The sequence below is a fragment of the Leucoraja erinacea genome, unplaced genomic scaffold (genome assembly GCF_028641065.1).
Source record: "Leucoraja erinacea ecotype New England unplaced genomic scaffold, Leri_hhj_1 Leri_57S, whole genome shotgun sequence".
Taxonomy (NCBI): domain Eukaryota; kingdom Metazoa; phylum Chordata; class Chondrichthyes; order Rajiformes; family Rajidae; genus Leucoraja; species Leucoraja erinaceus.
Window position 1 is genome coordinate 435001 of NW_026576487.1, and position 13086 is coordinate 448086.

The 13086-nt window shown below is 54.2% G+C and overlaps 1 protein-coding gene across 1 annotated transcript in view; it reads right to left on the reverse strand.

The window, feature by feature from the left end:
• LOC129694215 (uncharacterized) overlaps positions 1-335 on the reverse strand; it is a 10145-nt gene extending 9810 nt beyond the window's left edge. The window contains exon 1 of the mRNA XM_055630931.1: positions 80-335. Coding sequence (XP_055486906.1) covers positions 80-257 — 178 coding nt within the window. The 5' untranslated portion in view covers positions 258-335. The remainder of the gene's footprint in view (positions 1-79) is intronic.
• Between the last annotated feature and the right edge of the window lie 12751 nt (positions 336-13086).

Below are 13086 nucleotides of genomic sequence, written 5' to 3' on the forward strand. Positions count from 1 at the left end.
GTTGGGCTGAAGGGCCTGTTTCCGCGCTGCACGACTCGACAGAGTTATTTAAATTGTAATAAATTGCACTTGTACCCACCTCTGGCATCTGGTGGCACAGACACTGGGAGCTGTGGGTGATGCAGTGTTGCCACGGTGAGTGAGGTTGGCACACACCCTCTGCCAGCCTGGTGCGGTGAGCCAGGCTCCTGCCCACCTGACCACCGCCCCCCTCCATGTCCCTGTGCCAGAGAGAAGATAAAGTGGGTCAGACACATGTCTACAGTCACAGGGTGGCACAGACCAGACCCGGTCACAAGCGGTTCAGAGCACTGTGAGAATCGTCACTCGTACGTACGTCAGTAACTCTAGTCTGAAAGAGTTCATCATTTACCGCTCTCTTACACACCCCCCCCCCCCCCCCCCCCCTGCGCTGGCATCAACAGCCCACTGGTGTCTACCTGGTGGCCATGTGGCCTCACCCTCTCCACATGTGCCCGCCCACACCTGTAATTAAAGTCAATGTAGACACAAGGAACCGCAGATGCTGCCTTAGATAAAACAAGGCACAAAGTGCTGGAGGAACCGCAGTCAATACGACTTATTCACCCTCACTCCACACTTATGTCTGAAGACACCAACAGCCCCCCCCCACACCCCCCCCCGCCCCCCCCACCCGACCACACATCACACACACCGCCCCCCTAGTATAGAGGAGCGCACCCAGCACAGTCACGTCACGGCTTACAAGACCAAAGTGGCCTCAACTACCTTCTGTGGCAGAGAATTCCACAGATTCACCACTCTCTGTGTGAAAAATGTTTTCCTCATCTCGGTCCTAAAAGATTTCCCCCTTTATCCTTAAGCTGTGACCCCTTGCCCCTTGTTCTGGATAGATTACCAATAAAATCTACAGGAGCGCACCCCCGACCATCGTTTACAGGAGCGCACCCTCCTTCTCCCCCTGCACCACCCCTCCCTCCCCCACCCACCCCTCCCCTCTTCTACCCCTCCCACCCCCCTCTCCCCAGCCCTCCTCCTCCTTCTTTCCCACCCAACCACCCCTCCACTCCCACTCCACCCACCCCCACCCTCCCCTCCTCTCTCCTTCTCCCCTTCCCTCCCCTCTCCCCCCTTCCCCTCCACCTCTCCCCCCACTGTTTGGGATTTATCACTAGATTCCCCCCCCCCGATTTATCCCCCCCCCCCCCCCCGACCACCTCTTCCCTCCCCCCCCCCACTCCTCCATCCACCCACCCCTCCCCTCTCCCCTCCTTACCCTCCACTGACGATCTAGAGGTGTGCACCCCCTGCACGGCTCCGCTGGGCCACTGGCATCTGGTGGCACGGACACTGGGAGCTGTGGGTGATGCAGTGTTGCCACGGTGAGTGAGGTTGGCACACACCCTCTGTGCATCGTCTGCCAGACTGGTGCGGTGAGCCAGGCTCGTGCCCACCTGACCACCGCCCCCCTCCCCGTCCCTGTGCCAGAGAGAAGATAAAGTGGGTCAGACACGTGTCTACAGTCCCATGGTGGCACAGACCAGACCCGGGCACAAGCGGTTCAGAGCACTGTGAGAATCGTCACTCGTACGTACGTCAGTAACTCTAGTCTGAAAGAGTTCATCATTTACCGCTCTGTTACACACATCCCCCCCGCACTGGCATCAACAGCCCACTGGTGTCTACCTGGTGGCCATGTGGCCTCACCCTCTCCACATGTGCCCGCTCAATAAGAATTAACCCTCACTCCACACGACACCAGCACCCACCCCCAGCCCACCCGACCCGACCAGACGTCCCCCCTCTAGTGTAGAGGAGCACACCCAGCAGTCACGTCACGGTTTACATAGAAACATAGACAATAGGTGCAGGAGTAGAGGCCATTCGGCCCTTCGAGCCAGCACCGCCATTCAATATGATCATGGCTGATCATCCAACTCAGTATCCCGTACCTGCCTTCTCTCCATACCCCCTGATCCCTTTAGCCACATCTAACTCCCTCTTAAATATAGCCAATGAACTGTGGCCTCAACTACCTTCTGTGGCAGAGAATTCCAGATTCACCACTCTCTGTGTGAAAAATGTTTTCCTCATCTCGGCCCTAAAGGATTTCCCCCTTATCCTTAAACTGTGACCCTTTGTCCTGGACTTCCCTAACATCGGGAACAATCTTCCTGCATCTAGCCTGTCCAACCCCCCTCCCCCCCTGCTCTACCCTCCACCCACTCGCACTCTCCCCACCCCCTCCCCTCCTCTCCATCCCTTTCCCCCCATCCCCAACCCCCAACCCCCTCCTCACCTTCCCCCTCTCCCCACTATCCTTCACACCCTCCATCTCTCCACTCTCTCCACCTCCCCCCTCTCCCCTTCCCCCCCCACTCCCACTGTTTGGGATTTATCACTACATTTGCCCCCCCCCCCCCACAACCCCCTCCCCTCCTTACCGTCCACCGACCATTTAGTCATTTGTATGTATATAGCACTTAAATCAAATCGTTGAAAAAATTAATTACCATTTAAATTAAAATAGATTACTAATAAAATCTACAGGAGCGCACCCACTGACCTTGGTTTACAGGAGCGCACCCACTGGTTTACAGGAGCGCACCCACATACCCTGGTTTACAGGAGCGCACCCCACTGGTTTACAGGAGCGCACCCACTGGTTTACAGGAGCGCACCCCCTGGTTTACAGGAGCGCACCCCCTGGTTTACAGGAGCGCACCCACTGGTTTACAGGAGCGCACCCCCTGGTTTACAGGAGCGCACCCCCTGGTTTACAGGAGCGCACCCCCTGATTTACAGCAGCGCACCCCCTGGTTTACAGGAGCGCACCCCCTGGTTTACAGGAGCGCACCCACACCCCCTGGTTTACAGGAGCGCACCCCCTGGTTTACAGGAGCGCACCCACTGGTTTACAGGAGCGCACCCACTGGTTTACAGGAGCGCACCCACTGGTTTACAGGAGCGCACCCACTGGTTTACAGGAGCGCGCCAGTGTGGTTTACAGGAGCGCACCCACTGGTTTACAGGAGCGCACCCCCTGGTTTACAGGAGCGCACCCCCTGATTTACAGCAGCGCACCCACTGGTTTACAGGGGGCGCACCCACTTACCCTGGTTTACAGGAGCGCACCCCCTGGTTTACAGGAGCGCACCCCCTGATTTACAGCAGCGCACCCACTGGTTTACAGGAGCGCACCCACTGGTTTACAGGAGCGCACCCACTGGTTTACAGGAGCGCACCCACTGATTTACAGGAGCGCTTACCCTGGTTTACAGGAGCGCACCCCCTACAGGAGCGGATTTACAGGAGCGCACCCCCTGGTTTACAGGAGCGCACCCCCTGGTTTACAGGAGCGCACCCCCCTGGTTTACAGGAGCGCACCCCCTGGTTTACAGGAGCGCACCCCCACACCCTGGTTTACAGGAGCGCACCCCCCTGGTTTACAGGAGCGCACCCCACATACACTGGTTTACAGGAGCGCACCCCCTGGTTTACAGGAGCGCACCCCCTGGTTTACAGGAGCGCACCCCCTTACCCTGATTTACAGGAGCGCACCCACATACACTGGTTTACAGGAGCGCACCCCCTGGTTTACAGGAGCGCACCCCCTTACCCTGGTTTACAGGAGCGCTCCCCACATACACTGATTTACAGGAGCGCACCCCCTGGTTTACAGCAGCGCACCCACTTACCCTGGTTTACAGGAGCGCACCCACATACACTGATTTACAGGAGCGCACGACCCCTGGTTTACAGCAGCGCACCCCTTACCCCCTGGTTTACAGGAGCGCACCCCCTGGTTTACAGCAGCGCACCCCCTTACCCTGGTTTACAGGAGCGAGGCACCAAATGGTTTACAGGAGCGCACCCACATACCCTGGTTTACAGGAGCGCACCCCTGGTCTACAGGAGCGCACCCCCTGGTTTACAGGAGCGCACCCCACATACCCTGGTTTACAGGAGCGCACCCCCTGGTTTACAGGAGCGCACCCCCTGGTTTACAGGAGCGCACCCCCCTTACCCTGATTTACAGGAGCGCACCCACATACACTGGTTTACAGGAGCGCACCCCCTGGTTTACAGGAGCGCACCCCCTGGTTTACAGCAGCGCACACCCCTTACCCTGATCTACAGGAGCGCACCCCCTGGTTTACAGGAGCGCACCCCCTTACCCTGATTTACAGGAGCGCAACCCACATACACTGGTTTACAGGAGCGCACCCCCTGGTTTACAGGAGCGCACCCCTGGTTTACAGCAGCGCACCCCCTTACCCTGATCTACAGGAGCGCACCCCCTGGTTTACAGCAGCGCACCCCCTTACCCTGATCTACAGGAGCGCACCCCCTGGTTTACAGGAGCGCACCCCCCTTACCCTGGTTTACAGGAGCGCACCCCCCTTACCCTGGTTTACAGGAGCGCACCCCCTGGTTTACAGGAGCGCACCCCCTGGTTTACAGCAGCGCACCCCCTTACCCTGATCTACAGGAGCGCACCCCCTGGTTTACAGGAGCGCACCCCCTTACCCTGGTTTACAGGAGCGCACCCACTTACCCTGGTTTACAGGAGCGCACCCCCTGGTTTACAGGAGCGCACCCACATACACTGGTTTACAGGAGCGCACCCCCTGGTTTACAGGAGCGCACCCCCTGGTTTACAGGAGCGCACCCACACCCATGGTTTACAGGAGCGCACCCCCTGGTTTACAGGAGCGCACCCACATACACTGGTTTACAGGAGCGCACCCCCTGGTTTACAGGAGCGCACCCCCTGGTTTACAGGAGCGCACCCCCTTACCCTGATTTACAGGAGCGCACCCACATACACTGGTTTACAGGAGCGCACCCCCTGGTTTACAGGAGCGCACCCCTTACCCTGGTTTACAGGAGCGCACCCACATACACTGATTTACAGGAGCGCACCCCCTGGTTACAGCAGCGCACCCACTTACCCTGGTTTACAGGAGCGCACCACATACACTGATTTACAGGAGCGCACCCCCTGGTCTACAGGAGCGCACCCCCTTACCCTGGTTTACAGGAGCGCACCCCCTGGTTTACAGCAGCGCACCCCCTTACCCTGGTCTACAGGAGCGCACCCCCTGGTTTACAGGAGCGCACCCACATACCCTGGTTTACAGGAGCGCACCCCCCTGGTTTACAGGAGCGCACCCACTTACCCTGGTTTACAGGAGCGCACCCCCTGGTTTACAGGAGCGCACCCCCTGGTTTACAGGAGCGCACACCCCCTGGTTTACAGGAGCGCACCCCTGGTTTACAGGAGCGCACACCCCTGGTTTACAGGAGCGCACCCCCTGGTTTACAGGAGCGCACCCCCTGGTTTACAGGAGCGCACCCCCTGGTTTACAGGAGCGCACCCCCTGGTTTACAGGAGCGCACCCACTTACACTGATTTACAGGAGCGCACCCCCTGGTTTACAGGAGCGCACCCCCTGGTTTACAGGAGCGCACCCACTTACACTGATTTACAGGAGCGCACCCCCTGATTTACAGGAGCGCACCCCCTGGTTTACAGGAGCGCACCCCCTGGTTTACAGGAGCGCACCCACTGGTTTACAGGAGCGCACCCACTGGTTTACAGGAGCGCACCCACTGGTTCAGGGAACAGGAGCGCACCCACATACACTGGTTTACAGGAGCGCACCCACTCCTACACTGGTTTACAGGAGCGCACCCACATACACTGGTTTACAGGAGCGCACCCCCTGGTTTACAGGAGCGCCCCCCCTGGTTTACAGCAGCGCACCCCCTGGTTTACAGCAGCGCACCCACATACACTGGTTTACAGGAGCGCCACCCCTGATTTACAGGAGCTCCCTCCCGCCCCCCCTTACACCGGTTTACAGGAGCGCACCCCCTGGTTTACAGGAGCGCACCCCCTGGTTTACAGGAGCGCACCCACATACACTGGTTTACAGGAGCGCACCCCCTGGTTTACAGGAGCGCACCCACATACCCTGGTTTACAGGAGCGCACCCCCTGGTTTACAGGAGCGCACCCCCTTTGCTCCGCTCGGCCCCGCGACCACGTGGCGTCCGCAGCAGGGCCCGAGGACCCCGGGGTGGGCGGGAAAATGTCGGATCTTTAGGTGTCCGGCGCGCCCGCCTGAGCAAAGAGCGCCAACGTGGCCCCGCCCCCTCGCGTCACAAACTCGATACAATGTGTCGGACACACGTGGTTGCGCTCCTGTAAACCAGGAGTCAAAATCACTAATCATTTAATTTAAAAAATATATATAATATTAAATGTGCTCCTCTGAACCAGGAGTCAAAATCACTCATCATTTAATTAAAAAAATATATATAATATTAAATGTGCTCCTCTGAACCAGGAGTCAAAATCACTCATCATTTAATTTAAAAAATATATATAATTTAAAAAAGGAGTGTGGGGATGCGCTCCTGTAAACCAGGAGTAAAAAAAAAATAATATTAATAAAAAATTATTAAAAAATAATTTTAAAAGGAGTGTGTGTGGGAGGTGCTCTCCTGTGAACCAGAACTAAAAATAAATAATTTAATTTTTTAATATAATAAAAAAAAGGAGTGTGGGGATCCACTCCTGTAAACCAGGAGTAAAAAAATATATAATAATAATATTTATAAGAAATTATAAAAAATAATTAAAAAAGGAGTGTGGGGATGCGCTCCTGTAAACCAGGAGCAAAAATAAATAATAAAAGAATAATAATATTTTAAAAACATTTAAAATAATTTAAAGAAAGGAGCGGGGAGTGCACTCCTGTAAACCAGGAGTAAAAAATATATAATAATAATGATAATAATAATAATAAATTATTTAAATAAAATAATTTTAAAAAAGGGAGTGTGAGGGTAGATTCCCCTAAACCAGGAGTAAAAATAAATAATAAAAGAATAATAATAATATTTAAAAACAAATATATATATATATATATATAATAAAAAAAGGAGTGTGTGGGGGTGCGCTTCTGTAAACCAGACCCAGGTCGCTGCACGATGCAGTCTGCCTTGTATTAAAAGAAACACAAATGTTTTATTTCATAATACAGGGTGAGGGGTGGCGTTTCCAAAAGGCAACCAGGTGAATCTGTGGAACTCATTGCCACAGAAGGATGTGGAGGCCAAGCGGGATATTTTTAGGGCAGAGATAGATAGATTATTGATTAGTAGGGGTGTAAGGGGTTATGGGGAGAAGGCAGGAGAATGGGGTTGGGAAATGGCGTATGATTGAATGGCGTACTAGACTTGATGGGCCGAATGGCCTTATTCTACTCCTATCCCTGTACACTGTACACAATATAATAAGTGTAAAAAAAAGTTTGGTTCCACAGCCTTCTGTGGCAATGAATTCCGCAGATTCACCACCCTCTGGTAGCATTTTGGAAACGCCACCCCTTTCTCCAGCATTTTTTGTCTACCTTCGATTTTGCAGCATCTGTAGTTCTTTCTTAAACTATACCGTATAAGGGGTCGGCCGTTTAGGACAGATGAGGAAAAACTTTTTCACCCGGAGATTTGTGAATCTGTGGAAATCTCTGCCGCAGAAGGCAGTGGAGGCCAATTCACTGGATGTTTTCAAGGGAGAGTTAGATTTAGCTCTTGGGGCTAACGGAATCAAGGGATATGGGGAAAAAGCAGGGATGGGGAACTGATTGTGGATGATCAGCCATGATCAGTGGTGCTGGCTCGAAGGGCTGAATGGCCTATTCCTGCAACTATGTTTCTATGTTGTGCTTAAGAAGGAACTGCAGATGCTGGAAAATCGAAGGTACACAAAAATGCTGGAGAAACTCAACGGATGCAGCAGCATCTGAAGAAGGGTTTCGGCCCGAAACGTTACCTATTTCCTTCCCTCCATAGATGCTGCTGCACCCGCTGAGTTTCTCCAGCATTTTTGTGTACCTATGTTTCTATGTTGACTGTGACTGACTCACCTCCCAGGACTGAGTCACAAATATCATAGCAATTACAGATCTCTTTGTTGCTTCAAGTGGGAGACAGAAGGCTGGCTTCCTGTTTCCTGTATCACAGTGAGTCCTGACCAAAGATCTTATAGCGAAGCTCTGCTATAAGATATTTGGTCCTGGCATTAGTTCAAGAAAGAAAGGATTGAATACACACCAGAGGAGCGGCTGTAGGCTCTTCCTGTAGGACATATGCTTCACTTCACACAAGGTCTCTCCCTCCTCTATGACATGTCACAGCCTGTAGTCGAAAGTAACTACTTCATTTAGAAAGGGTGTTCTTCCTGATCAGAATGGGTGTTGGTCGCCAACTGTCCCGTATTAGCCGGGATATCCCGTACATTGGGCTAAATTCTTTCCGCCCTTGTCCCGTATTTGACCGCTGCTACTCGGGTCGAGGAGACTGTCGCGTCCGGCCCCCGCCTCACCCGTCCCGACGTAGTGCAGCCCATGGAGTGCAGCAGCAGCAGCAGCAGCGCCTCGCCCGTGGCCCCGTCGGTCGGTCGGCAGCCCGGCCAGCTGTCTGACCCTCGCTTACCTCCGACACCACCACTACCCCTCCTTCTCACGGCCGATCATCGATTCATGAGTTGGACGGGGCGCTGGACTGTGCGGGCATCCCCCGGGACAACTCATCATTCACCCAGCCACGGCCCAGTCGGTCAACGAATTGCCGTCTGGAATTTGTCCCATCCCGTGTCCCATAAAGGACCTTTTGTTCCTTATTTGGGAGTGAGAAAGGGCCTGTTAACGCACTGTATTTCTAAAACCAAACTACACTACAAAAAAGAGGGTGGTGAATCTGTGGAATTCTTTGCTACAGAAGGCTGTGGAGGCCAAGTCAGTGGATATTTTTATGGCAGAGAAAGATAGATTCTTGATCAGTACGGGTGTCAGGGGTAATGGGGAGAAGGCAGAAGAATGGGGTTAGGAAGGAGAGATAGATCAGCCGTGATTGAATGTCAGGCTTGATGGGCCGAATGGCCTAATTCTACTCCAATCACTTATGATCTTATGACCTAATACGCTAATTAAACGAAGAGCAAATGAGAGGCAGCATCGACGGCCAAGGAGAGATTGAGCCCACAAGGGTCCATTGTTGACTGTGGAATAGGTGATAACAAAGGAATATATGGATGTGATCAGTGGAACTAGCAGGACAACTAGGATGGGGAATGGGCAGAGAGAGAGAGAGAGAGAGAGAGAGAGAGAGAGAGAGAGAAAGAGAGAGAGAGAGAGAGAGAGAGAGAGAGAGGGAGAGATATATATAGAGAGAGAGAGAGAGAGGAAATTAAAGGGTTACTTGAAATTAGAGAAATCAACTTTCATAATGCGAGGTTGTGATCTGCCCAAACAAAATATGTCTATTGTCTATTGAAATATGCGTCTATTTTTTGTAAACCAGTATCTGCAGTTCTTTGTTTCTACATTGTATGTTTGAGGCTTGGAACTTCTGTAAAAAAAAACTCTCAAATTGGAAATATAAGGAACTACAGATGCTGGTTCACAAAATAAAATATACACAAAGTGCTGGAGTAACTCAGCAGATCAGGCAGCATCTCTGGATAACATGGATAGGTGATAATAGACAATACACAATAGACAATAGGTGCAGGTAGGCCATTCGGACCTTTGAGCCAGCACCGCCATTCACTGTGATCATCCCCAATCACTAGCCCATCGTCTAGTACACCATTCAATCATGGCTGATCTATCTCTCCCTCCCAACCTCATTCTCCTGCATTCTCCGCATATCCCCTGACTCCACTATCTTTCAGAGATCTATCTAGCTCTCTCTTGAATGCATCCAGAGAACCGGCCTCCACCGCCCTCTGAGGCAGAGAATTCCACAGATTCGCAACTCTCTGTGAGAAAAAGTGTTTCCTCGCCTCCGTTCTAAATGGCTTACCCCTTATTCTTAAACTGTGGCCCCTGGTTCTGGACTCCCCCAACATCGGGAACATGTTTCCTGCCTCTAGCATGTCCAAACCCTTAATAATCTTATATGTTTCAATAAGATACCCTCTCATCCATCTAAACTCCAGAGTGTTCAAGCCCAGCTGCTCCATTCTCTCAGCATATGGCAGTCCCGCCATCCCGGGAATTAACCTTGTAAACCTACGCTGCACTCCCTCAATGTCCTTCCTCAGGTTTGGAGACCAAAACTGCACACAATACTCCAGGTGTGGTCTCCCTAGGTGCCCTGTACAACTACAGAAGGATCTCTTTGCTCCTGTACTCAACTCCTCTTGTTATGAAGGCCAACAGGCCAAAACTGCACACAATACTCTAGGTGTGTTCTCATCAGGACTCTGTACAACTGCAGAAGGACCTCTTTGCTCCTGTACTCAACTCCTCTTGTTATGAAGGCCAACAGGCCAAAACTGCACCCAATACTCCAGGTGTGGTCTCACCAGGTCCCTGTACAACTGCAGAAGGGCCTCTTTGCTCCAATACTCAACTCCTCGTGTTATAAAGGCCAACATGCCATTCGCTTTCTTCACTGCCTGCTGTACCTGCATGCTTACTTTCATTGAATGATGAACACGGACCAGTCTAGATGGGCCGAATGGCCTAATTCTGCTCCGAGAACTTATGTGAACAGATAAAGAATTTGTTTATTTGCGAGCCAGTGGGAGAATACGGGGAGGGAGGGGAGTGAGTGGAACCGTGGGAAGCAAAGAGAACAGGCAGTGGAAATGAGATGGAGCGGGTTCAATATTTACACATTTCACCCACACACAGTACTTTTGTGTTTCTTGCTTGTGGGACGGGCACTGTAGAACATGTCCCCTACTGAAGGTTAATGGGACCCAGATTGGGAGAGAGGGGAGAGTGGGGAGAGTGGGAGAAGGAGAGAGGGGAGGGGAGGAGAGGGGAGAGGGGTGAGAGGGGAGGGAGAGGGTGAGAGGATGGGAGGAGAGGAGAGGGGGAGAGGGGAGGGAGAGGGGTGAGAGGATGGGAGGGAGGGGAGGAGGAGAGGGGAGAGTGGAGAGAGGGGAGAGGAGAGAGGAGGGGGGGAGAGAGGGGAGAGAGGGGAGGGAGGGGAGGGGAGAGGGAGAGGGTGAGGGGATAGGGGAGGAAGGAGAGGGGAGGAGAGGGGGGAGAGAGAGGGAGGGGAGGGGGGAGAGGGGAGAGGGGAGAGAGGGGAGGAGAGAGGGTGAGACAGGAAGGGAGAGAGAGGAGAGGGAGGGGGGAGAGAGAGAGAGGAGGAAGGAGAGGGAGAGGGAGGGGAGGGGGGGAGGAGAGAAGGAGAGAGGGAGCGGGGAAGGGGAGGGGAGAGGAGGAGGGGAGAGGGGGGGAGAGGGGAGGGAGAGAGGGGAGGGGGAGGGAGAGAGGGGAGGGGAGAGAGGGGAGGGGAGAGTGGAGGAGAGTGGAGGGGGAGAGGGGGAGAGAGGAGGGAAGGGGGAGAGGGGAAGAGAGGGGACTTTTTCTCTCCCTCTTGTCCCCCCCCCCCCCCCCTCTCCCCCTGCCCTCCTTCTCCCCTCCCCTCACCCTCCCCTTCTCTCCCTCTCCTCCCCTCACCCTTCTCCCCTCCAAGGACGCCTGTTGCAAGCTGCCTTGCCTGGCAAGTTTCCAGCTTTGTGTCGGTTTCATACTCCGCCCTTACTGCCTTAAACAGAGAGAGAGGGAGAGAAAGGAGAAACGTCAGAAAGAATGTGCTTGGAGGAGGGCTGAAGGAAGGAGCCTCAACTGCTTCCTCTAACCTCTGCGATCCCTTCTCTGTTCTCAAGCTCGCTGCGCTGGAAGTTTTCTGATGGAGCATTAGCCTTGCGTTTTAGGGGGGGGGGGCTGCGACCGCCGCCGAGAGCCTGCGATGGGGACACGACTTACCGCGACCGCGACCGCGACCCCTCCGGCCCCGGGAACTCCCCGGTGGACGGGGGATGTCTCCCGGTGGCTGGGCTCGGCCCCTCGGCTGCTGGCCGGCCTCCTGACCGCTCTCCGGGACGGCTGGTGGTGGTGGTGGGGGCACCGCTGGTGGTGGAGGCGGTGGCGGCCGCTCGGCCCCTTGCGTCGGGGACAGGGCCGGGACCAGCAACAACTGGCGGAGGAGGAGGAGGGGGAGGAGACACCAGTGAAGAAGGAGTGGCCGGGGGGAGAAGAGGACACAACGCGGCGAGTCCAGCACGACCACTTCGAGATCTCCTTCAACCTCCTACGACACCTCTTCGACCTGTGCGTGGTGACCTTCCTCTGCCTCGCCTCGCCCGTCTTCAGGGTGTCCCTGGATGTCCTGGGTCTGAAGGATCTTCTGGGACTCTGGCTCCATGGGATGGGACTATTCCTCGTCGCCTCCTACGGCATGATGCTAGTCCTGTGGCTGCTCCAGACCTACCTACCCCTGGTCGCCCTGGTGTACGGGACCCTGCAACTACTAGTCCTAGGGGTCAGTCTGCGCCCGGGTCACCCAGAGGAGCCGTTGCCAATCGAGGGAGGGGAAGTCCCAGAACCCGGTCCACCCCACGACAGCCCCGCCGGAGAGCCAGTGGGACTCTGAAGAGAGAGACACGAGAGAGAGCGACCGACCTGCCTCTTCACCGGAGATGCTTCTGCCAGTTCCTCCTACTCCTAGTAACTTCTTGAAGTGGGACCTTTGGTGAGACTCCTAGTAACTTCTTGAAGTGGGACCTTCGGTGGGACATCTAGTAACTTCTTGAAGTGGGACCTTTGGTGGGACATCTAGTAACTTCTTGAAGTGGGACCTTCGGTGAGACTCCTAGTAACTTCTTGAAGTGGGACAGCAGAGTGGCGATGGGCCGAAGGCTTGCGTGGACTTCAGGAGGTGGGGACGGATGGAAGGGAGGGAGGGTGTTGGGGGGGGAGGTGGTGGGAGTGGTTTGTATCCTGTGGCATCTTGAAGCCCCGGATCTTGACAATAGGTACAAGTCAAGTCAAGTTTATTTCCACAGCACATTTAAAAAAACATCTCTCGTTGGCCAAAGTGCTTTATATTGGTGGAGGTACTGACGTTCTACAACAGTGCAGGAGTAGGCCATACGGCCCTTCGATCCTTGAGAGGGGGAGAAGAGAGGAGGGGTGGGGTTAGAGATGAGAGGGGAGGGGGGAGAGGGTTGTGGTCGAAGGAGGGTTGAGGTTGAGGTTGAGGGAAGGGGGGGAGAGAGATGCAAGGA